General features: G+C 32.4%; 2 protein-coding genes and 1 long non-coding RNA gene across 3 annotated transcripts; 1 reads left to right on the forward strand and 2 right to left on the reverse strand.

The window, feature by feature from the left end:
- Positions 1-2,831: 2,831 nt before the first annotated feature.
- On the reverse strand, positions 2,832-3,965 carry LOC120142079 (LOB domain-containing protein 1-like). The gene is made up of 2 exons (XM_039156846.1): positions 3,651-3,965; positions 2,832-3,277 (listed from the first exon to the last, which is right to left on the reverse strand). The coding sequence occupies exons 1-2, from the start codon at positions 3,909-3,911 to the stop codon at positions 2,936-2,938; spliced, it is 603 nt and encodes a 200-aa protein (XP_039012777.1). The 5' UTR covers positions 3,912-3,965; the 3' UTR covers positions 2,832-2,935.
- Positions 3,157-23,977, forward strand: LOC120142080. Its single transcript, XR_005517820.1, has 3 exons — positions 3,157-3,293; positions 16,032-16,039; positions 23,967-23,977. It is a non-coding gene; the product is annotated as an uncharacterized LOC120142080 (long non-coding RNA).
- LOC120142078 (tetraspanin-3-like) lies at positions 8,479-11,092 on the reverse strand. The gene is made up of 2 exons (XM_039156844.1): positions 10,473-11,092; positions 8,479-8,959 (listed from the first exon to the last, which is right to left on the reverse strand). The coding sequence occupies exons 1-2, from the start codon at positions 10,983-10,985 to the stop codon at positions 8,615-8,617; spliced, it is 858 nt and encodes a 285-aa protein (XP_039012775.1). The 5' UTR covers positions 10,986-11,092; the 3' UTR covers positions 8,479-8,614.
- Positions 23,978-26,821: the final 2,844 nt, after the last annotated feature.

Genomic DNA, 26,821 nt, shown 5'->3' on the forward strand with positions numbered 1-26,821 from the left:
GCATGAACAGAACTCTGAATGAACGTGCCATAAGTATAAGGATACATGCCGGCTTGCCCAAATTTCTATGGGCTGAAGCAATCAACACTGCAGCTTACTTGATCAACCGTGGGCCCTCAGTTCCTTTGGATGGCAGAATACCAGAGAAAGTTTGGAGCAAGAAAGAAATAAACCTTTCACACTTAAGAGTGTTTGGTTGTATTTCTTATGTACACATAGACTCTGCTGAAAGAAGTAAGCTTGATGCTAAGTCCAACAAATGTGCCTTTGTTGGTTATGGCGGTGATGAGTTCGGTTACCGGTTTTGGGACTACGAAAATCGAAAGATCATCAGAAGCAGAAACGTCATTTTCAATGAAAATGTGATGTACAAAGACAGGTCAACCGTAGAATCAAGTAATATCGAGGCTGAAACAAAGGAATTTGCTGAGTTCGAGGAGATTTCTAAAAATGATGTTCAGATCAGTCCTGAAGCAGTTCAAGAGGAAGAACCAGGCACACCAGAACTGAGACGCTCCTCCAGAATTCCTAAACCAACCCAACGGTATTCACCTTCTTTACACTACTTGTTGCTGACTGACAATGGTGAACCAGAGTGTTATGATGAAGCAATGCAAGTGGAGGATTCAGTCAAGTGGGAGTCTTCCATGAAAGATGAGATGGACTCGCTTATGTCAAATCAGACGTGGGAATTAGCTGAATTACCATCAGGCAAGAGAGCGCTCCATAACAAGTGGATTTACAGGATCAAAGAAGAGCACGATAGGAGCAAACGTTACAAAGCAAGATTGGTTGTCAAAGGCTTTCAGCAAAAAGAAGGTATTGATTACAATGAAATTTTCTCTCCAGTCGTGAAACTGTCTACAATCAGACTGGTGTTGAAAATTGTAGCTGCAGAAAATTTACATCTTGAGCATTTAGATGTAAAGACAGCTTTCCTTCATGGTGATTTGGAGGAAGAAATCTATATGAGGCAGCCAGAAGGCTTCATAGAGGCAGGCAAGAAAAACTTGGTATGCAGGTTGAAGAAGAGCTTGTATGGTTTAAAACAAGCTCCTAGACAGTGGTACAAGAAGTTCGATAGTTTCATGGGTAGTAGTGGTTTTACCAGATGCCAAGCAGATCATTGTTGTTACATCAAGAGGTTTGACAACAGCTTCATTATTTTATTATTGTACGTTGATGACATGCTCGTTGCAGGCTCAAACATGCAAGAGATTATACACTTAAAGCAAAAATTGTCGAAGCAGTTTGCTATGAAGGATCTGGGCGCTGCAAAGCAGATTCTTGGGATGAGGATCAAGAGAGACACAAAGTCGGGGACTTTGATGTTATCACAGGCTGAGTACATCAACAAAGTACTCTCCAGGTTCAACATGCAAGATGCTAAACCAGTAAGTACACCTTTAGGTGTTCATTTCAGACTCTCCAAAGAACAGTCACCAAAGACGGAGGAAGAACGTGCACACATGGTGAAGGTGCCGTATGCCTCAGCAATTGGAAGTCTGATGTATGCCATGGTTTGTACCAGACCAGATATTGCTCAAGCAGTGGGAGCTGTTAGCAGGTACATGAATAATCCAGGCAAAATACACTGGGAAGCAGTCAAATGGATCCTCAGATATCTGCGAGGTACCACAAAACAAAGCACTTTGTTTCAAAGGTGGAGATACGATACTGACAGGCTATGTAGATGCTGACTTAGCCGGAAATGTTGACATCAGAAGGAGCACTACAGGGTATGTCTATACTCTAGGAGGAACTGCAGTGAGTTGGGTTTCTCAACTACAGAAGATAGTTGCTCTCTCCACAACTGAAGCAGAATATGTCGCTGTTACGGAAGCCAGCAAGGAGATGGTTTGGCTCCAAAGTTTCTTGGAAGAGTTAGGCAAGAAACAAGAAAACAATATCTTGTATTGCGACAGTCAAAGTGCTATCCATCTAGCAAAGAATCCGTCTTTTCATTCCAGGACAAAGCACATACAATTGAGATATCATTTTATCCGGTCTCTTCTGGAAGATGGGATTTTGAAACTTGAAAAGATTAGTGGAGCTCAAAATCCGGCAGACATGTTGACAAAGACGGTGACTACGGACAAACTGAAGTTGTGTTCAACTTCAGTTGGCATGCTAGAATAACAAGACCAGACATGCTGCTGCATTGATCGATGTGTGAAGACATATTAAAATCAGTCTTCAAGTGGGAGATTGTTAAAAGTTTCAAAGTTTGGCAACCAACTTTGGAAAATGTTTTTTTTCAAAGTTTGGTAAATGTTTCTTTGAAAAATGTTTTTCAAAGTTTGGTAAAATTTTGGTAGATGTTTGTTGAAAATAGGAATGGGTAAATTCACTTTAGTCGTTGCACTTTAGGGTATTTTCAAATATTAGTCCCTAAGTTTCTACTATAAATACCCTTACCCATTTAGCTTCAAAATCATCCCAAAACATTTCTTTCTTCCTATACTAGAGAGCTTTCTTGTGAGTAGTGAGTGTTTTGTAAACACCTGTAAATTTTCTCTCTTAGTAAAAGATCTGCAGCAGCCCGGAGACGTAAGCACAATTGGCTGAACTCCGTTATCAATTTTCGGGTATTATTTTTCCGCTTTTATTTCGCATTCTCACTAATCTGGTTATAGGGAAATTACTTGTACTCGGTTTATTTTCCTAACATACACTGCATATACAATTACTTGAATTTGAACTTTTAAGTGAATTAAAATATATTCAATTTATAATGAAAAATAAATTTGAAGTACATAATTTCACCTCATATCTCTGTTTCCTATTTTAGCTTTGACAAAAGAGATTTTACATCCCTAATATGACATTAATTTCCCCATAATTATATTTAACCCTAATACTAAGTTAAACTTATTAATCCTTCAACTTCCCCTTAGGAGAGTTTTCATGGGAGATTAGTATTTTAAGCAGCAAGTTACGCCCAAAGTGGTTCCCATAGTGACCCAAAGTTGTTGTTGTCTTCCATAAGGGTGGGGTTGGTGCTGGTGATCAAAATATCCATAGATTGCAGGGAACTTGGTTGAGGAGACGCCGATTGCGCCATCTCCATGCAGAGCATAGCGGCGAGGTTTGCTTGTTGCAATTGCATGTTGGTTACTTCTGCTTGAGCTTTGGCTAGTTGTGCTTGGAGCTCGTTGATTTGCTTCTGCAGTTGGCAAATCGCCCCCGCGCTACCGTAAACCGTATCTCGGATCCTCGCATTCGCCTCATATACCATGCTGCTTACCGCGTCGGTCCTCTGAGACTCGGGAAGTTCCTGAAAATTTTTCAACGTTGACTATGAATGGGAAGTCTACAATTACTATCAACTAAAATCAATCCGTTTCACTATGCTGCGAGAGTAGGGTCATCTCCACATTCAACTTTCTTCCCAAATTGCTGTTTCAAAGTAGTGAGGTTGTAGGTGGGAAATAAAAGCTATTAAGTATCGAAATTCAAACTCAAAAATTAAACTCGAGAAAGGGGTTATTTAAATTTAAATTCGACATACGATGTTTATAAGATTTAAATAATAAAAAATCACTAAAATGGTAACTTTTTCATTATTATATTTTTGCCGTATTTGTCAACGCGTTAACCAAAAGCAAGCCTCTTAGCATTTTCACACTATGTGACAAAGAAACTACTACCTGCAGTAACTTGATAATGTTGCTAGCACCGAACACACGATGAGCAATGGTGAATTTGGCTGGTTCAGTGGGAGGAAAATAAGGTGCCAACACACATTTATCAGCACACCTTCTCCTCAAAATCTTGCAAGCGGCGCAGGGGCTGATAACAACCTGAGGAGGAGGAGGAGGAGGAGGAGACGATGACAGTGAAATCGAAGAATTCGGAGAAAGTGATACTGGAGAAGATGTAGGGGTTGGTTCATATTCCATCTTAAACATGAGGGTTTTAAGGCTTTTCGGAAATGAATAGAAGTGACGAGATTTGGTGTGGATGTCAATTAATACTTGTGGAGGGTTTATTCTCGGATAGAAAGGGTATTATTTATAGTGGAATTAGGCAAAGCGATGATATCATGTTACATGGAACCTGACGTAACTTAACATTGCTGTCTGTCTGCTGGCCGCTTTGCCGTGTTTTAATTTGACCGATTGCAAATATTTTGATTCTTTAAAGTTAAATTATTATTTTCCCCTTTACATATCTTAAGATATATATAACCATATCTTAAGATATATATAACCTGTGCGTTTGGTTCACGATAATTTTTTTTCGAAATTATATTTTTATGTTTAGTTCACAGAAAATATTATTTTCTCAATAATATTTTTTTTCAAATGGTGAAAATGTCATTACTTCCAAATTCTTAGGTATTATATAATTTATACCACTTTGAATAAAAATACCCTTTGATTAATGGATTCTTTTTTATAATAATCCTTCTCAATTCTTATTTTTTTGTACTTTACTCGAAATTATAAATGTAATAATAATATACCAAGAGTTTGATTTACTAAAATATTAATAAATTTAATAATTAAAATATTTTTTATTTTTAATATTCAATATTCAATATTTTTACTATTTATAATTTTATGGGATGAAAAAATATCATAGTAAAAATATAATTATTTAAAATAATATTTAACTTTTAGTTATTAAAAATGGATCTTATATATTGAAAAAAAATATCTTTACCCACTCAATATCATAGTATTTTTTTCATATTATACTACATTTTATATAAATAGATATGATACTTATGAACATTATTTAAAAATATGAATTTAATATACTAATTATATTAATTATATATTAAATGTATTTTTTCTCAAAAGTTAGATAGTATAACGATTAAAATATTTTTATAAATTTTCATTCAAATATTTATAAATTAATATTAAATTTTAACTTTAAAAAACATATATCATAAGAATAATTTGATAAAATATACGACCAAAGAATCTTATATTCTTACAATCAAACAATATAATCTTATATTCATGCTAAACAAACCAAACAAGGTAATGCAACATTCTCATAGTAATGTTACATTCCGTGAACCAAACGCCCCTAAAGAATAGAAGATAAAATATACCATTAATTATTAATTTTTATTTATTTTTTATTTTAATCATTAAATTAACCTTCTGATAAAAAAACCATTATTAATATATCTTTAAAAATTTAACGAAAACATTAATTTGTGATATCATTTAAATTTTAAAATAAAAAACTTATGATATTTGAGTGTTGGAAGGTTATTTTAACACCAAATTTCGTATATAAAAGTTTAGTACATAACTACTTAATGAAGGATCAGATTCACATTATAACTGAGAGGTTGTATCCCTCCAAACTTTGATGATATAATTATTTTTTAAGTCACTAATAGTCCTGAAACCATTACAATTAAATCTTCATTTTTCTTAATTTTTTTGTATAACTGATTCTTAAGACACTATCAGTTTTAAAATTAGTGGAATTAAGTCTTGACCTTAAATTTATTTGATTTAATTACTTTTAAGACCTTAAATTCTAAAATTAGTGAAATAAAACCTTTGATCTCTTAATTTTTATGGTTTCATTTATTTTTAAGATTCTATTTATTTTAAAATTAAATAATTTACATCCCTCATAATTCAATCCTGACCCTTAACTAAACTATATTAAAATTTTATAGTTTTTTGAAATTTATATTTAAACTATAATATGTCACTATATTTAAATCATCTAAAGATATAAATGGGATATATCGAATCAAAAACTCTTACCCGATGTTAAACCCTCCACAAAAATAATTTATTGTAATTAAAAAAATGTAATTATTACTAAACTAATCATATTTCTTTTTAATTATTATGTAGGGTTCAAAAATATCCTAGTTTATATAAAATATTACTTCTTATAGAAATATATAATATACTATGTTACTATTTCTTCTGTCCTAAAAAAAGCTAATGAAAAATTTGTTTATTTTCTTGGTATAAAATTTCTATACCGACCCGCATAACTTAAGAGTAAACGGTATTTTTCTAGAAAGAAAACAAATTTTCCAAGTTCCTCTCCTATTTTCCTGGAGTCATTCGTTAATTTCAAACCACACGCAAAGAAAAAGGAAGTCATTTCGTAATCACATATATGCTGGAAAATGCTTATTTCCATCTTTTGAAAGAAAATAAAAGACATTAAATTATCTAGCGAATAAGTATTAATTTGGTATATACTTTCATTATTATAATAATTTAGATGTTCAATCAGAGAAGAATGAAGTAATAAATGGTTGTGACTAAGTAGTGCACTTATGTTATACGGCATTGATGGTTCATTGAATGGTTCAACATAGCAGCCTCTTGAATTGAAGCCCAAGTTATTAAATCCTTATCCAACGTATTTGGGGATGCCCCGAAACTTGCGTAATTATTAATGCAAAGCCAATCTATTCCTTTAAGGCAAAACCAACTGATTATCAACAAAATGGTCTTAATGACCTACAAAAACTAGTGGAAGTTGAACCAAACCAGCGGGGTCATTGGTTTCAACCCAGTTTTCCATTAAGACTTAGACTGCCAGTGTCACTAGTATTTTTTCATTCAAACACTGACTAAATGCAACCTCAATTGTCCGTCGTCTAAATTCATGCCCCTTTTCCTAAATTTCAATGACTCAAACCAGTGCAGAAAACGGTAAATTCACATCGGTTGAAGGCCCAGTAAGATTTAAATTAGGGTCATGAACATGTTTTGGATAATGCAATGCGTTGTACTCGTGGGGCACGCGCGGTAGGCTAATTGTGTAGAGAAACAAGCATGAGTTCAACTTTGAAAATGTGAGCAAAGCGCAGGAAACTCTGAATCAAATACCACCTTCCTACCTAAAATCTTTAATCAAATACCACAGTGTTGTAAATTAAGAGCCTTACTAGATAGACGGAGCTTATGTCACTCAACCTCTTCAAAATAACTGCGATTACGTGTTTAATATTATATAGGGTAAACTATTCACACGACCACTTTATTGTTGATTCTTTTCATTTTAACCATCGATTTTGAGATTTTATCAATCAGATCATCTGGTTATTTAAGTGTTTCAATCAAAACACTTGCCGCTAACATTTGATGACGTGACTATTAAAAAATAGTATAATTATTCATTTGCTCCTTAATATTTATACATTCTATCAATTTAGTCTTTATTTCAATTCAATTAAATAAATTTAATATCCAATTAGATAGAGATCACCACCTTATCAAAGGAAAAATAGATTACCAATAAAATATAAAATATAAAAGAATCTAATATTTTAGAAATTAACGTAAGTTATTTAATTTGAGTTTTCTTCCGTTGTGATTTATTTAATTTGTGGACTGACTGGAATCTTAATGTTGTATATTAATGGACTGGATCTGCATCTAAATATGATACCTTCCTTTTTTTTCTAAAAAGAATCCCATGGTATTTAAATAAATAATAACAATAATGTTTCAAATCACGATATCTGTTTAATATAATATTCTTTATATTTAGGATTAAATAAGGTTCGATCATTTTGATGTACATTTTACTTGTTTGAGGTACATATTTTTGTTCTCAGTGCCAACTTCGAATCAGACGGCTCCTTTCCCAAATAAAGAAAGCTTAATATAAAAAAATGGTTCAAATCATATCGTTTTTCTCAAAATATTTATTTAAAAAAAATTTAACTTTTTTACGATGAATACTTATATCTCAATATAAGCGATATTTAATTCAGAACCTCAAATGATAACAACAAATCTTTTAACCACCGAGGTCATTTGTTTCGTGCTTAATATATACATGTATATAAATTTCTGACCAATATAAATTATCATTCATCGTAATTATAATGATATAGTGTTTCACAATAAATTATGACATGATAAACGTTTTGATTGATTTTTTAAAATTGTTTTTAAGAATTTAATATTTTTTTTTTTAAATGAGGGCTTGTTTAATTTAAAAATAATAATAATTATTAAAATTTTAGATAATTTTATCAAAAAAATATTCAATTATCTCTCATAAATATGAGTTTACAATTATTTATTGAATATATTTTCAGTCATAATATAATATAACTTTTTGAATATTGTAACATCGTTTAGGTACAATAACAATATAATTGTTACATAATCATACTCGTACAATTTACATCATCTTCATTTATTCTTATAATTAAATCACTTTTAAAAAAATTAATAGTTTATAATTTAATATCATCTCAATCATTTAGACATGTCAAACATATACACATTAACTTCAATATATATTTCATATTTGAATAAGCACGTAAACATATTTTCATATCAAAAGTGATTAAAATATATCATTTATCATATAAATTATACAATAACATTATTAACTTAACATGTATTATATATATAACATTTTATTAAATTATAAAAAAATTATCACCTAAAAATACCAAAGATGACGTTAAGATGACTCCAAAATTTAGATTTTTTCCCGTATTCTAGCACCGAAAGATAAGAAAAAATTAAAACCAAATTTAAGTTGCAATTGTTCCATTCACAAAAGGTATGCAAAAACCCTAAAAACAGTACAGATATCCTCAACAGAGGTAAAGCTTCCATTACATGTCTTTTAACTGTAACCATGTTTTCTAAAGGTGGATCCGACTTGGTTGTGCCTTTGTCATACTCGCATGGCCGTACGGTTCATCGTTATCTATCTTCTTGTTGTTTCGGAAAGCAGCGCAGCCAACGACATAAAAGATGACAAGGAGGATAAGCACGACGATGTTGATTACCGAGACTTTCCTCCAGCTTTTCCTGAGGCTGCCGAGCACCCCAGCTTTGCACGAGTCACATTGGTAGCACAACATCTGTTGGTCGTTGCTCCACCGTGAGCAGTCAAGGTCCGACCCAACCAGCCCACCGCCTGGGTTCCACAGCGTCTCGTTGACATAGACATAGCCACAGTCGGTAGGTGGCTTGCAGCAACCGGACTACAATTAAGAAGTTTTGGCTTTCATTAATTACTTAAACACTAATATTTTGCGTTAATGGTAACATATAGTAAAATTTGAGTCGAAAAAATCAAAATTTTCAGTTTAACTCAATATTAAAGCTTGACTCATAATTTCATAAATTTAATTCGACCCAAAAAAATTCAAATAAACTTTTAATTATAAAATAAAACTTAAACTTAAAATTTTTAGTTATTAGATGATTAATTTTTAAGTTAGACTCGAGTTTAAACTATCTTTCTATATATATAATTATATAAAACCGTTTAAATTAAAATCAATTAGTATCATAATATTATAAATATTTAGTTTAAATAAAAATTTAAATAGTTTTTTAATTAAATCATTAAATAAGAATAGTAAACTTAATTAATTTAAAATATTTTAACTCAAATAGATCAAATATTCACCCTATAAATAGTCCCTCACCAACCACCACCAAAATAGAAAAAAAGGTTTTGTATGCATGTGAAGTCTTGAAGGAGCATAGCTGGAATCATTCCATAAATTTTGGTAAAAATATTCGGCAATTAATTAAATTGTAGGAATCTGTTTGGCATCCGAGAAAATGAAATAATTCCCACATTTGTTTTTCTTTCATCTTTCTAGCTTTAGGATTCAGGAAGCAGACAAGAATAAAATAATTATAAAAAAACAAAAGAAAAGGAGATGAACCTACAAAAGGCAATCAATTAAGGATAAAGCAAGACATGATTTGTATCATCCAACTTTTACAAAATTTCTAATTTTATTAGATTATTTAACAATAAATATTAATTTTTTAATTTAATTATTAATATAAAATAGCAGTAAAGTACGGCGTGCCTTTATGCATTATCAGATATAATAAGTGAACCGACGCCATTTTGGGACTTTTTATTTTCGAAATTCCAAAATTAAAATAAGATGTGCCCATTTGTGATACAGAGACATAATTATTGGGTTCGTCAAATCAGCAACCGTCCATTGTGGTCCACCCAATTTTATTTATACAATTATCAAAATTGCAAATAATAATAATTTACAAATTTACAAAAAATAAACAATTTCAGAAAAAAAGAGAAAAAATTTTGAGTGGTCCAACCCATCAACCGCAGTGGAGGTCGCCTAGATTAATCTGGCAGAGCTGTACTGGGCACTGCTAGTGACACCGAGTTGACTCAAATTTAAATTTTCTTTTAAATGATATAGTTTATTTTTTAGAATAAATCGAAGAATATTAATGGGGAGATTGTTTTTTATAATTAAAATTTTCATATATTAAATATATGATTCACACTTTTATTAATAATTTTTTTTTATTTTATAAAATATATATATTCGATAAATTATTTTTTAAAATTATATAAATTCGACCAAGATAAAATCATTCATCCGTTACCGTTTATTTTATTCTATTAACAAAAAATCATACCCTTAAATGGATCTACTTGTGATCAAACCAGTAAATATGGTAAACCATGTAATAAAATTCGAGGAAAGAATTGCATACCTCAATAGGAGAAAGCTTCCTAATGGAAAACATATCATAAGTTTCAGGGACGCCGTTAAAGGATCTTCCCATCTTGCTACAAGTTTTGGAATCCCTTATGCATGAGCTAATCTTAGCCCAATACCCCTCGTCCACCACTCGGTCTTTGAGCCAACCCGAGTAATCCGGCAGGTAATACTCCAAGTATCCTTTGTTCATCACCGGCCGCCCCGACCCTTTGTCAGTGACTGCGTAAGCAAAAATTATGAACCCGATGAGCGCCGCAATGACGAAGAACATCACGAAGAGGTAGAACCACATCAAGAAGGTGTTCCTGTAACACGCGCCGGCGAAACCCGCCAAGGAAACCACCATGATGGAGGCTCCTATCACTATCAACGGCCACTGTAGGAACTTGAGACAATCGGTGTTGTTGGCTCGGCTGCTCAGCCATATTCCGCCGCCCAATATAACTACCGACAGCAAAAATGTCATGAAATTCAGTAACCCTATCAAATGGTTGCTTGACCTCATTTTTTCTGGGATTTTTTTTTCTACTGAGAGAAGCTGCTTACGAGTTAATGCAATGAAATGGATCTGTTCTAGATGCAGGTGTTTTTTTTCTTACATGGGTTGATGGGTATGTTACGGTCTTTAAGGATGCTAATCGCTTTGGGTTTCTTACACGTGTCCGTCATGGTTTGGAATCACAGAAACACCCTTAGATTTTCATGTATTTTATAATATAATTATATGGAATTATTAGAAGATTTTTTGCTTGACTTTAGGAGTTGTTATATTATGCTGTGTATAGTTTTCGTGAAGCTACCAGCTGAAATATGAACAGTTTGAAAGTTACTGGGGAATTGCATGAGTGATGATGGGATATTGTCAAAGCCCATGTGAGCTCTCTCATTCATTTTTTGAATATATGCTTCCTAGTTAATTGCAATACTAAGTAAGACATATGCTGAACATGATTTATCAAAATAAAATCTAAAATATAATATTCAGATATGTCTAATCTGTTAATTTATAAATAAACATAATAATTTTACCATTGATACACATATTAAAAACTATTATAAATATTTCAATTAAAATTTTTACTTATTCTTAAATTATGATAATTTAATTTTTGAAAATTTTAAATATGTTAATAATAATTAATAGAATTAACACTTAATACATTCATCATATTCCTTCTTAACGAAGAAATTGCTGAGATTTGAAATTGAAAAGATTGGGTTGTCTGTTTGTACAGGTGGAATTTACGTGTTACGGTTCAGTTGGTAGTGAGTAGTAGTGGAATTGATTAGCGTTAATTGGCATGTGCAGTTATATGATTGCTGGCCATTTGCCAAAAACTTCAACCCTTCATAGGAGCGGCTGTTGTTTAGACAGATCAACCTTATCAACATTTATAACTATTTAATTATACATAATAATTTGATATATAATACCAGTTGATAAGATTAAACTATTATAGATATCTTAAATTTCTAAGAAGAGAATTATTCCAGGTGTTAGATTTAACATCGTACGAATTTCGATAGGAACAAAAGTATTTAATATCTATATTTGAATTGCTTTTGATTTCCATCATATTTAAATATAGTATTTAATAAAGATCTCGATGTAATATTATATTTTTTCAAAAGACTTGTTGAAATAATCGTGTCTATAAAATATGTGTATTTTAAGAAAGAGAAAAGCAGGGCTAACAATTGTCACTGAAACATCTAAAATACATCGTAGAATAAATTAATCAATTTCATTTTGTAAATTATATCTTAAACACAATTCTATTATAATTTAAAATGCTGTAATATTTTAGAAATCAAGTAGTGCACGAAGGTAAAATGTAGAGGGTTGAAGAATTGACAACCTTAATCGTGGGATATGAGAACGCATTGGGCTCGATATCCGTTTCACCGAACAAAAACGTATAACTGCACATACCAATTAACGAATCGGGCTCGATATCCGTTTCGCTGAAACTAAAGTAAATTAATGTTTAAAATTTTTAAATATCCATTTTAAATTATTTCTCGAATTAATATCTTTTTATATTATATAAAATAAAGATATTTTTCATGAAATGCTTTTGAAAAGATTTTCTTTTTATAAAACACGTCTTCTACTAATATTGTAGAAATAAATCAAAATTTTTAAAGTTGAATTGAATTAAAGTGAAAGAAAAAAAAATTAAAAATTAAGAAGAAATTATTTTCAAAACAAACGCATACAATAAGCGTTGAGATACATGATTATATAAATAATCATATGAGAACCAGCATACCACCTATAATTTGCTTGGGGACATGGGTTTTAGGGTTGTAAAACGAGTGGGGTCGAGTTCAAGGATTATTGAACTCGACTCGATTCGAAAGATCTAAAGTTAAGTTTAATTTGATTCGAAAATTCATAAATTTAAAATTATCAAATTTTAAATTTAAAATAAAAAATAAAACCCTACTCAAATTTTAAAAAAAATAAACTTAAAATATTTTTAAATTTAACTAAATTCAAATTCGAACTCATGATTTATTTTATCTTATTTACATCCTTTCGTCGAGCACACACTATCTATCTCCATCAATTTTTCCATTTGTTTATTGATACGTCCACTACTTCTCTTTTTTCGTCCACTGTTAAAAAGAAACTGCACCTATGATCTACCAGCTACGAAAACAAACAAACAAAAACATAGACTAATAAACTAAAAGGCAGTGAAACAACGATCCCTCGGGTTCCGCGCCGAAGAAAATTAGCAAAGCAAAGAAGACTCAACACTCTACTAACCCTGAAAAATAAAACAGGAAAAAAGACACAGCCTTTTGATTTGAAGTTTGAACATCCATTTCCAGTTGATTGTCTCAGGAAAGACGGATTAATATACGATTAATATATAGTATTACTAGATACATTAAAATATATTTAATAAATTTAGTTTAGCGTTATCGGAAATGTTGACTAATAATAATGTAGTAGGTCTAAGTCATGAAGAAATATTAAAAAATTATGCAACCGGTAAACTTAACTTGTCGGTTCGTGTCTATCCAAATTAAAAATGTGTCGATCCAAAACGATATAACATGTAAAACTATGACAAAACCGGTATTGAAATGATAAAACCGGTAAAGCGCTACCGGATACATTTAAAGTGTCGGTACTTTAATATAAGGATCGACACTTCGTAAATTTAAAAGAGAATCAGTTTTAAATCCTATAAAGTGTCGATACTTTTAAAAAATGTATCGATCCAAAACGATATATCAGGTAAAAATATGATAAAACCGGTATCAAAATGATAAAACCCGTAAAACGTTACCGGATATATTGAAAGTGTCGATACTTTATATAAGGATCGACACTTTGTGAATTTAAAAGAGAAGCAGTTTTAGCGCCTATAATGTGTCGATACTTTAAAAAAATATATCGATCCACAACGATATAACAGGTAAAAATATGATAAAATCGATACCAAAATGATAAAACCGATAAAACGATACCAGATATATTGAAAGTGTCGATACTTTCGTAAGTACGTGTAATAAATTATCGACACTTTCAAAGAAATAGGTAAATATCATTTCGAAAGTATCGACACCTGACATAAAAGTATCGATACTTTTGTATTTGTATCGATTAAATATAAATAACATATCCGATGAAAATATAAAGGCCATAACTAAATATCCTCTGAAAATAGATAGAACGGACAAGTTTTTGAAATCGAAGCGTAATTGTTGCTGCATATCAGAAGGCGTTTCTAAAGCGAAGTTCGTTTGTTTGTTGCTGCAGTCGAATCGAAAAGTATGTTGTCAAAACCCTAGTTTTAAATTATTACAGTAATAGGAAATAGGGTTTTTATGTGTTGTTTGGGGTTTTAGAGTAAAGAAGCATTTGAGAAAGATTACAGGTAGAAAGTGATATTCAAGGTAAAATATAAATGTCAATACTTTTATTAAATATTATAGGTAAAAAATGATATTATAGGTTGTATAAATGTTCTGACACATTTTGTAGTGGTCATTCAAATTCTTTTGAAGAAAACCGTTTTACCACAAGAGTAGTTATCTATATTTCTATATTGAATAAAGTGTATGTAACAAGTATTTGATTTGATTTGCGTAAACTGATATATGAAGGAAAAATGGAGTCAATGGGTGAAAAAATTGTTGGTGGCGCATATGACTTTGAAATTGAGGCCAAGACTCGAAAGCAACCAAAGGGTGGATATATGTACTTCTAGTAAGTATCAATGTCTTTTTGTTATTATTGTTGAAATGGTAATTGGATTAAAGTATCGATAAACTTTAAATTGATTATAAATTTTAAATGTTGACAATATGGTCGAATGCAAAAGGATGAAGGAAGATGGCACACAGAGCGGTTCGGTATGTAAAATGAAATTGACATTGAGTAGTATTTAGTGTTAATGTATAGATTAAGAAACGTTTATGTTTAATATTAGGTGACAAAAGATGTGAGGTCCAAATGGAATTCAATGAGTGATGTTGAAAAGGAACCTTACATCACACAGTCAAGGAATGATAGTAAAGAATACAAAGAACGGAGGAAAGCACATGAAAATAAGGTATTCATTAAACTTCTAAATACGTTGATACAAAATATATAAGAAATATAACATTATATATTGTTAAAAAATGTAGGAAGTGTCGACAAGATACAACATTAAAAAGGTGAATTCATTAATTAAACACCTTAAGGAGAATGGTCAGTTGAATGTGCTGGGAGAAATAAGTTTTGGATCGTTGGTAGGAGTAAGGGATCGACCTATTCGGAGGGAATTATGTCGATCCTTGATGGCGCAATTTGATGTCAGACAATGTATTGCTAAGTATGGTGATTTTTCATTTCCTCTCGGGATCCCATGTGCTGCAGCCGTATTGGGGGTAGAAAATGAAGGCAAAAGTGTTGTAGAAGTCTGTAAGAGTAAGGACTGGAAAGCACTTGCCTCCAAATATAGTTTGAAGCAGAAGGTGACATATGCTGAAATTGAAGAGGAAATAAAAAGTAGATCTTACGTTGGGAATGAGCTGAAGGCCAAAGTTCTATTATACCTTGTCGGTATATTTCTTTGTCCAACGGGTCATACGTCAACGAACAAGGAACATATGAAGCTCATTTGCGATGAAGGCTTGAAGGGTGAATTCAATTGGGCTGAATATATCCATTCGAGATTGATTGAATCAATAATCACCTTTAAAAAGGGCAGCCAGAGATACCTCAAAGGGTGCATAGCAATCTTAGAGGTAAATAAGTTGAAGAACTTTTTTGTGTTTTTATATAAAAATATAAATTTTATTATAAATGCAGGTTGCACTGTTCGATTTTTGGTCAGGCTGTGAGGCAGTGCCGGCTTATGAAAGAACCGAAGTGGCACGCATCCGTGCATGGGGGAAGGAAGAGGTGGTTAGAGTGATGGTGAAGTTGAAGTTGGATAGAGCGAAGAAGCAAGAAAGGGTAATAAATGTAATTAAATAATATTAAGAATATAATCAATGTCTTAATATTGTAATTTAATTTTGAAGGTTATTGGAAAGGATGTAGAGGAAGCAGTGGAGGCAGAGGCGAAGAAATGACAGATGGTTGTATCAGGGGATGACGGTGAGTGGGATGACGGTGAGGGAAAACATAGTAACTTCGACATTTTGATGTCTGAATTGGCTGATATCAAAAAAAACCAATTTGATATCATGCAAAGATAATCAAGAGTCGAAGAGAAACGTGAGAGAGTCGAAGATACACTTGAGAGGCATAAGGGGGTAGTGGAAGGAAAAATAGATGGAGTGGTGAAGGAAGTAGAGGTGTTGAGGGGTGAAGTGGTGAAAGAAGTTGGGGTGTTAAAGGGTGATATTAAGATGGTGACGGGTGAAAAATTTGAGGGAGTGGTGAAGGAGGTTGTGGAATTGAGGAGTGAACTTACGGGGGTGAAGGGGGTGGTTGATAAATACTTGGATGAAGGAGATCAATTGAAGGGTGAAATAAAAGAGATGAAGAGCTATGTAGAAAAAAAATACGATGAACTGAAAAAATATGAAGAAGAAAAGAAGGAGGAGGAAGAAGAAGAGATGGAAGAAATGAGGAGGAAGGAAGTCAATGTCGTTTATACACCGGAGAGTGTTATATCAGCAGATTTGATTCGGAATGTCCTGCACCCCAAAAGAAGAAGCAGAAGGTAAGTTGAATAAAAGAAAACTTAATTTGATTTTTATTATGTTGTTGTGACAAAAATTTGTATGCAAAATTGTAGGTTGAAAAAGCGGATATTCCAAGCGGAATTGATGACATCGAAGCTGCAATTTGTGATTATTTATGGAATAGTGAGTTAGAATCGGAGTAAGTGAAATATATTGCTTTGTGAGTTATATTTAAATATTTCATGATAAAATATTAATCCTAATGATTCATACAGATATTCTGTAATCTCAATGGGAAATCAATTCGCTAGTGTATACGACGTTGCAACGTTGAAGCCTACGGAATGAGTTGGCGGTGTGGTAAGTAGAAAGTAGAAAATGTTAAAACTTTTTGAATATGTTCTGATTGTGTAATTAATTTTGTTAGGTTATTGATTTGCTCGCCTTGACAGTATGCTACGATTCTCAGAAGTCACTCCGGAGGATTGGCTACCTTCCATACCACTTAGCGGTGAGTTAAATTAATAAATGGAGATAAGTAGTGTTATAGACGGTAAATTAATAATGTTTGTTGCGTAATTGCAGCAGCAGGCGTTGGATGCCAACAGCAAAGAAAGTGTTGAGAGTATTGCTACCTTCTAGGGTCCCATATTGAATAACTATGTGAAATTCACCGACTGTGAGAAGGTAAGACACCATACCAATTGCAAATGATGTTTTCGGATATAGAATGTTGAATTTTGTCAAATTGGGTGTGAAATTTGTTGCATATCATGATCACAATAAACTACCATAATTCACATTGGTATCTGTTGGTGTTGGATATGGTAGATCGTGTTGCAACAATATATGATAGTATGTTTACAACTGAAGCAGCTAAACAGAGAGTGAAGGATGCTAAGAGATTGGTATGTATGTATGTATGAAAGGACATTATGTAAATTATAATGCATAATTTTTTTGGATCATAACTTCTTCTATTTTAATGCAGATTAAAATATTAGATTTTTATAATAAGAAACGCATTTGGGTTGAATCCTGTGGATCTCTAGGAAAGTATCCCTTGAAAAATTTCAAATTTGTAGAGCATAAGAAGAATAAGCAATTGAATGGGTATGAGATGTTATCACAAATAGAAAGCTTAATTTATGCAGTATTCATCATAATTGACATGTGTGGTTTTCAAATTTTGTAACAGACATGATTGTGGCATGTATGTGATAATGTGGATGGAATCGATCGGTTCTACAGGGGCAACTGGTGATTTTGTAAGCGGAAAGAAAAATTCGTTTGTGGTAAAATTGTTAAAAGTCGTAGATTGAATGCTGTAGTTTACAATACATAACGTTCTGACAATTTGAATATAGGTTGTTGGAGAGTGGGATCGATCGCGAATTTAAACGATCTCGTAAGCCACAATCAAAATCAACGAAGATAGGAGATAACAAAAGCTGTCATGATACATAAGAATAACAAAAGGATGCAATGATGTAAATGTAGGGTTAATTTTGTATAAGATTTATAATTTTGTATACGATTTATAATTTTGTATGTGAATATAATTATGAATGAGATGAGAAAAGTTAGCAGTATGTTGTTGTACATGTTTCTTATACACATTAAGGGTCATGTTGATACTTACGATATATGGAGATTGTTGTCTGTATTATACCAAATGTCATCATAATTGTCATCATGTGTGAGAATGAATGGTCATTCCATATATATTGAGGGTATGTACAATAACTACAAAATTCACTTTAAAGTAAAAGGTAAATTTACAATATGGCAAACAGGGTACAACCATAAAGTGTCGATCCATATATAAAGAGTGTCGATCCCATAAACATCGAAACCCAAAAGTATAATGTAATAGGTAATTTTTCAATCTAATCGGTACAAGTATACCGGTTTTATGAGAGAATATGTCTAAATAATGTATCGACACTTTTGTAGTTTGTGTCGATATTTTTGGTCCAGAATGAATGGCAAACAGGGTGCAACCATAAAGTGTCGATCCATATATAAAGAGTGTCGATCCCATAAACATCGAAACCCAAAAGTATAATGTAATAGGTAATTTTTCAATCTAATCAGTACAAGTATACCGGTTTTATGAGAGAATAAGTCTAAATAATGTATCGACACTTTTGTAGTTTGTGTCGATATTTTTGGTCCAGAATGAATGGCAAACAGGGTGCAACAATAAAGTGTCGATCCATATATAAAAAGTGTCGATCCGATAAACATCAAAACCCATAAGTATAATGTAATAGGTAATTTTTCAATCTAACCGGTACAAGTATACCAGTTTTATGAGAGAATAGGTCTAAATAATGTATCGACACTTTTGTAGTTTTTGTCGATATTTTTGGTCAAGAATGAATGGCAAACAGGGTGCAACAATAAAGTGTCGATCCATATATAAAAAGTGTCGATCCGATAAACATCGAAACCCATAAGTATAATGTAATAGGTAATTTTTCAATCTAACCGGTACAAGTATACCGGTTTTATGAGAGAATTGGTCTAAATAATGTTTCGACACTTTTTTAGTTTGTGTCGATATTTTTGGCCCAGAATGAATGGAAAGGGGGCAACAATAAAATGTCGATCCATATATAAAAAGTGTCGATCCCATAAACATTGAAACCCATAAGTATAATGTAATAGGTAATTTTTCAATCTAACCAGTACAAGTATACCGGTTTTATGAGAGAATAGGTCTAAATAATGTGTCGACACTTTTGTAGTTTGTGTCGATATTTTTGGTCCAGATTGAATGGCAAACAGGGTGCAACCATAAAGTGTCGATCCATATATAAAAAGTATCGATCCCATAAACATCTAAACCCATAAGTATAATATATTAGGTAATTTTTCAATCTAACAGGTACAAGTATACCGGTTTTATGAGAGAATAGGTCTAAATAATGTATCGACTCTGTTTAATGTTTTGTCGATACTAATTTAAATATCAAGTGTTTTTCCACCATTCATTATATATAGTACTCTAAAATTGAAAAACCCTAAACATAAAGACAAGCAGACAGAAGATAACTCTTCCTCTCCAAAGAATACTAGCGTTATCATAACAGTGACGATCAGATATTCAGGTAAATTTATCGATATTTTATGGGTTTGATTGATTTCTATATTGGAGTTTTTTTTCCTGAATGTGTTTGTGTTCCATTGTAATAGCATCCAACCAAAATGGCTCCAAAACGTCAACGTCAGAAGCGCGGTCTTTCTCAAAGCTCTTCTCAACCCAGTTCTTCTCAACCATAACCTCCTTCTGAAACAAACGATTCTTCTGAGGAAATCAGGTCCTTCGAAACTCTGAACTTTAGATCCGATATAGAGAAACAAAGATGGCAGACGAGTTTTAAAGTATGGAAGATTCGTCCCGAACGTGTCATTGACCTGGGTTTCTTGTTTGATGATAAATATGCATTTAGTTTTAAATCCACATTTACATTTTGGGGTTGGCTTGAATTCCTTGGTGTAGAACCAAGATATTATCCCAACCTAGTTAGAGTCTTCTACAACAATGCTTCCTTACAGCAGGAGCCTAATAAGACTAATATAATAGGAATTAATACACATGTCATGGGGAAGGATATATATATATATATCTCCGGAAACTATTGCGGAGGGTTTAGGTGTAGCGAATAAAGGGGATTCAGATGAAAATGGTGTAGATTGGTCTACAATTAAACGGGTTGCTAGAAATAGCCCAATTCACCTCGATGTAGAGTTGAGAGTGTTTCACAAAATGCTCACATGGTATATCTGGCCTAGTGGGGGAAAACATTCAACGCTTCGAGACATCGATTATTGGTGGATAGCAAAGTATAAATCCAAATCCAAAACGGCTCCAAACATTGCAAAACTCATATTTAATACAATTGTATATATGGTCACAAAGGGAGCAACAATTTCTACTGCACTACCATATGGATGTGTCATAACCCATCTGTTGAAGAAGAAGGAAATTGATTTTTCGCATGACGCCCCTGTTCGATTAACCCGCAAGATTGACATGGTATTTATTAAAAAAGCGGGATATGATTTTGTTGAAAAACTCGGTTGGAAGCGTGTCAAGGATGTCGGATTAGATCAAGAGAGGGAGGAAATGGACCCCATTGGCCATGAAGAAGAGCAACCAAGTGGAGACGCAATGATGGAAGAAGCTCCAGTTACAGAGGATGTCACAATTAAGACCGTGATGGAATACATGGTCAATTTTCGGGAGCATATTGATTCCCTTGTGAGTGGAATGCGATATGATATTTCATCATTGCAACGTAAAGTCTCCATGTTGCGTGACGAATTACGTCAACGACATCAAACGAGTTAGGTAATTCATTATTTATGTTTCTAAACATTTACACGTTCTGAACTGTATTTTATTTTCTTTTAACATATATTGACAACCAAGCGGTCAATGAAGATAAAGCTAACGATGAAGATGACGATGACGACGACAATGATGATGATGATCCAAACAAGTATATCGTGTCTGCAACGCCGCCTTCAAGAAAACTTTTAATTTTTGATCTCAATGGTGTCCTTGCCTATATCCCAAGACGGCCTGCAGGTTTTAATTCTATTCTTTTGTATCCATTATTTTAACATATAAGCGTAGAACATTAATCTCATTTTCTTCATGTTGTAGATGTTGTCCTCAGAACAGGATTATTTGAATTTATGCAATTTTGTGTCGACAATTTTGTTGTTGCCCTTTGGTCTTTAAAGTTGAGGTTAGAACATGTTTGGAGCAATTGAATTACTGTAGTCAAAATCGTTAATATATATTTGAATGTTAACATTCAAACTTGATTACAATCTCAGGCATAACGTCGACCGTGTACTTGAGAAACTACCTTTATTTTCTGAGCATTTTCTATTCGTGTTGGTAAGATGAATGTCATTACAGTTTGCTGACTTTTCGTTGTCTATGATTCCTACATATTTATGTTCGACTGTTTGTGAACAGGATCAAGCAAAATGCAAAACATACGATACTGTTACCTACTGTAAAGATCTCAATGATGTTTGGAACACGTGTCCAGATTTTAACGAGCTAAATACACTTTTGGTCGATGATTCAATGGAAAAAATGATTTATAATCCGGTAAGTTGCATTTATGCAATATGTTTTTCCAGTTGAACAGGTGTTCAGACATTGATTATTTTAACAACTTATGTGTTTATATAGAAATACAATTACATATGTCCACATACCTTTGACGCTGCTTCCCATTCGAACGACAATGCTCTAGGTATGACACAAATTTATTCATGCTTATGCGAATTTAGTTTATTGTTAGTAAAATTGCACCTCATTAGTTTGATAATTGAAATTATTTATGTATGTCCTCAGAAAAAGGCGGAAACATACGAGAGTATTTGGAAAATTTGTTGAAGGCCTCTAATGTTCCGGACTTCGTTAGAAATAACCCTTTTTCATCGGATTAATTTCGTTTGTCGGTACATTATTTGAACATTCTTGTGTATGTATATTTTGGTGTGATTATATTGTGTGTATATTTTCATTAATTATTCCATATTTACTTCTCTGTATACATATACATTTGAGGATTGTTGAAATATCAATACTAGTTATTAATGTATTTTACATCTGCTTGCAAATGTATCGAAACATATTACTATATCATTATTTTTCATGATATCCACAACAAAGTTTTCACACTTTTTAATATTGTGTCGGTACTTTATGTCCAGAATGGAAGAAAAATGTGTCGATATCTTGTCAAAAAGTGTCGATATTTACACATCGGAACCCAGAATTATAATGTAATAGATAATTTTGTAATATAACCGGTATAAATATACCGATTTTATGAGTGAATAGGTCTACAACCTATATCGACACTTTTTAATATTGTGTCGGTACTTTATGTCCAGAATGGAAGAAAAATGTGTCGATACCTTGTCAAAAAGTATCGACATTTACACATCGGAACCCATAATTATAATGTAATAGATAATTTTGTAATATAACCGGTATAAATATATCGGTTTTATGAGCGAATAGGTCTACAACCTATATCGACACTTTTTAATATTGTGTCGGTACTTTATGTCCAGAATTATAATGTACTAGATAATTTTGTAATATAACCGGTATAAGTATACCTGTTTTATTAGCGAATAGGTCTACAACCTATGTCGACACTTTTTAATATTGTGTCGGTACTTTATGTCCAGAATGGAAGAAAAATGTGTCGATACCTTGTCAAAAAGTATCGACATTTACACATCGGAACCCAGAATTATAATGTAATAGATAATTTTGTAATATAACCGGTATAAATATACCGGTTTTATGAGCGAATAGGTCTACAACTTATATCGACACTTTTTAATTTTGTGTCGGTACTTTATGTCCAGAATTATAATGTACTAGATAATTTTGTAATATAACCGGTATAAGTATACCGGTTTTATTAGCGAATAGGTCTACAACCTATGTCGATACTTTTTAATATTGTGTCGGTACTTTATGTCCAGAATGAAAGAAAAATGTGTCGATACCTTGTCAAAAAGTGTCGACATTTACACATCGGAACCCAGAATTATAATGTAATAGATAATTTTGTAATATAACTGGTATAAATATACCGATTTTATGAGCGAATAGGTCTACAACCTATATCGACACTTTTTAATATTGTGTCGCTAATTTTAAGTAACGCGGTTTTTCTTCCTTCATTTAAAATATTTATATGTACATATTTCTTATACACAATAGGAGTCATGTTGATACTTACGATGGAGATCGTTGTCATTCCATTCCGTCTTCGAAAAAATCAGTTGATGTAGGCTGTGTGCTTGTACTCAAACTGAGCTTGACTTGAGGACATGTTAGTTTGTTATGTCCCTCACCGTTGCAGTACCCACATCGCCTAATTTTCTTCTCGACCTTGTTCTTCGGCACTTCTTTTCGCTTGCGTTGTTTTCGTTGAGGGTCACGAACGTTGTTTACTACAATGCTCTGGTTGACTGAATCATTTAAACCAAACGAGTTTTCTAATTCTTCTATTAGTTTTTTCATCTCATCTCTTGCAGTTTTGAAAGACTCGTCTGTCTTTGATGCAATGTAGCATAACCTACTTGACGTTGAACGTAGAGCAGCGAACCTTGCCATTTGCATCACTTCTGGAGACACATTCAAATCAACATAACTGGGTGCAGAAGCCTTCGCATCATTAGTCCACCTATTTTGAATCAAAGTCCCGAGCAAAAATGTGTAGTCCAAGTGCTTCAAAATGTGAAGTTGATGGCGACACGGAAGTCCAACGGTCTCGATTTTTTGAAGGAGCAAATTAGAGTTTTCGTACGAGAATCAAAACTAATTTCAAATTTCCTTTTTTTTTCTGCGTACTTTGACAAAATATAATGTTGACATTCATCTGATAAGGACTTAATCTCTGTCTCAATCCGATACAATGTCTCCCGTATAAGTTCATCTTGGAACACACGAAAAGATTCGCGGGTAAAAATCGCAGCGGTATGGCTTTCAAGGTCGACCAGTTTTGTGATCTGGAAGGGCTTCGTATGGGAACTTAAGTAATCCGCTTTCAACTCGTTCATACGCATTCTACTAATTCCATCTTCAATTGCACGAACAACATCTAAATATGTCTTCTTGTGTTTCAGTGCAATAGCTAGTGAAGTATTCATAGACTCGTACCTTTGTGTTAAGCGAATATTGGCAAATAAATGACCGGTTAGATATGCTTGTGCCCATAAGTGTCGTGTATTTCCCTTCTCAATCACCCATGGATGCTTTTAGACGTTGAATTCTGAAACAACCGAACGCCATTGAATATCAAATTCCTTGGTTGTCCACCAGGAAGCCATGCATTTTGAGAATGCTGCTGTAAACTTTAGGTCACCAATGTTAGCTTGTGCATTGCGAGAAAGATGCCAAGAACATAATATGTGCTTAGCATAAGGGATAACAGATTTGATAGCCCTCTGAATTGCCCTATCCCCATCGGTGACAAGTGAAATAGGTGATTTATTCATCATGGCTTCTAAAATATTCTGTAGCACCCACTCGAAAGATTGAGACGTCTCGTCAGCGATTATGGCAGTGGCAAACACAATTGTGTTATGGTGATGATTGACACCAACAATAGGCATAATTGGTCGACCATACAAATTATCTTTGTACGTTGTGTCGAACGTAATTACATCACCGAATCATGTGTAATCCGATCTCGATGTAGAATCCGACCAAATAAGATTATACAATGCCCCCGATTCGTCTACCGAGTATGTCATAAAAAACTCGGGATCATCATGTTTCTTATAATCAAAGTAGGCAATAAGCGCATTCACATCCCCATCGACGATTTCCTTTGCTTTACCTCTTTGAAGTGCATTGTAGAGGTCTTTATGTGTAAATCCAACATTATGATAGCCCCCTGCCTGCTGCGTTAAATAGTTCATTACTTGTGACGTGCCAACACCGACCTCTTTCAATATTGTTGCCTCATCGATATCAGCCTTACTTACAGCTCTATTAGAACACATAAATGGTGTCATAGCAGGTGTGCACAATGCTTGATTATGTTTCTGATCAGACTTACTTATAACCCACTGATCGTTTGTATTTGTTGCTGTAACTACGACTCTAACCTTACATCCTGTTCTTGTGACTGGCGTATGAGCACGTTGACGATCAACAGTATTGACTTTTGATACTCGAAACCCTTCTTTGGAACAACAAAATTATTGTGTCTTCACATTCCCTTTCATGTCAAGCCGTGTTGTTCCCTTACGTGCACTAAACCCATGTTCTCGTGCGAATCCCTTGTAAAAGTACCAAGCTTGATCACGTGAACAGAAGAGCTGACCAACCAATCTGTCAGATTCATCAACATTATGTACTTCATGGCATTCCTCGGTTGGCTTAACATTGCCTACATCAGTATTATCCATGGCAAAAATTTTGTTGTGCAAGTTCAGTGGTCCAGGAGTTGATGGAGATGTAAGCAAAGGTTCATTTTGAACATGTTTCAGTCGTTCAGTAGTTAAAGGGTGGGTACAACATTAAATTCGCAGTACATATTTAGGTATGTACAATAACTACAAGTATCGACCCAAAAAACATCAAAACCAATAATTATAATGTAATAGGTAAATTAACAATGTAACAAGTATCGACCCAAATTAATATTATTTTATAAAATATCAAAATAATCAAATAATTTTTTGTGTAAATGAAATTATTAAATTAATATTGTAGGTGGAAAACATGAAACACTATTAAAAAAAATTGAAACATAAATTACATAAATTTAAAAAAAGTATCGATCCTTTTTATAAAAAGTATGAACACTTTCAATATAATAGGTAAAAATATGATGTAATAGGTAGCGCTTATATAATGTAATAGGTAGCGTTTATATAATGTAATAGGTAGTGCTTATATTGTAAAGTATCTATTCTTTTTATAAAAGTGTCTATATTTTTTTCACTGTGGAAAACATTAATTTAAGGTTATCTTTTAAGTGAGTTTTAAGATATTAATTTAGTAATTATAGGCGTCTAATGATTTATTTTTTACGTTACAGTATATATTATTATTAAATTGAAAACAATAAACATATATATTACATATTTATTATTATCTTTGGTTAATATTGTTAAATTTAAAATCTAAATAATATTTTATAAAATATCAAAACAATCAAATAATTTTTTGTGTAAATGAAATTATTAAATTAATATTGTAGGTGGAAAGCATGAAACACTATTAAAAAAAATTGAAACATAAATTACATAACTTTAAAAAAAGTATCGATTCTTTTTATAAAAAGTATGAACACTTTCAATATAATAGGTAAAAATATGATGTAATAGGTAGCGCTTATATAATGTAATAGACTAATAGGTAGCGTTTATATAATGTAATAGGTAGTGCTTATATTGTAAAGTATCTATCATTTTTATAAAAGTGTTCATACTTATTTCACTGTGAAAACATTAATTTAAAGTTATCTTTTGAGTGAGTTTTAAGATATCAATTTAGTAATTATATATATCTAATGATTTATTTTTTATGTTACGGTATATATTATCATTAAATTAAAAACAATAAACATATATATTACATATTTATTATTATCTTTAGTTAATATTGTTAAATTTAAATTCTATATA

Source organism: Hibiscus syriacus, unplaced genomic scaffold (assembly GCF_006381635.1).
Source record: "Hibiscus syriacus cultivar Baekdansim isolate YM2019G1 unplaced genomic scaffold, ASM638163v2 tig00110819_pilon, whole genome shotgun sequence".
Taxonomy (NCBI): domain Eukaryota; kingdom Viridiplantae; phylum Streptophyta; class Magnoliopsida; order Malvales; family Malvaceae; genus Hibiscus; species Hibiscus syriacus.

Bases quoted from the DNA above. Each gene is read 5' to 3' on its own strand.
- LOC120142079 (XM_039156846.1), bottom strand. From the start codon at position 3,911: ATGTTTAAGATGGAATATGAACCAACCCCTACATCTTCTCCAGTATCA. The intron at 3,278-3,650 runs GTAGTAGTTTCT...AAAAATTTTCAG, and splicing joins ACATTATCAAGTTACTGCAG to GAACTTCCCGAGTCTCAGAG.
- LOC120142078 (XM_039156844.1), bottom strand. From the start codon at position 10,985: ATGAGGTCAAGCAACCATTTGATAGGGTTACTGAATTTCATGACATTT. The intron at 8,960-10,472 runs GTATGCAATTCT...TCTTAATTGTAG, and splicing joins GGAAGCTTTCTCCTATTGAG to TCCGGTTGCTGCAAGCCACC.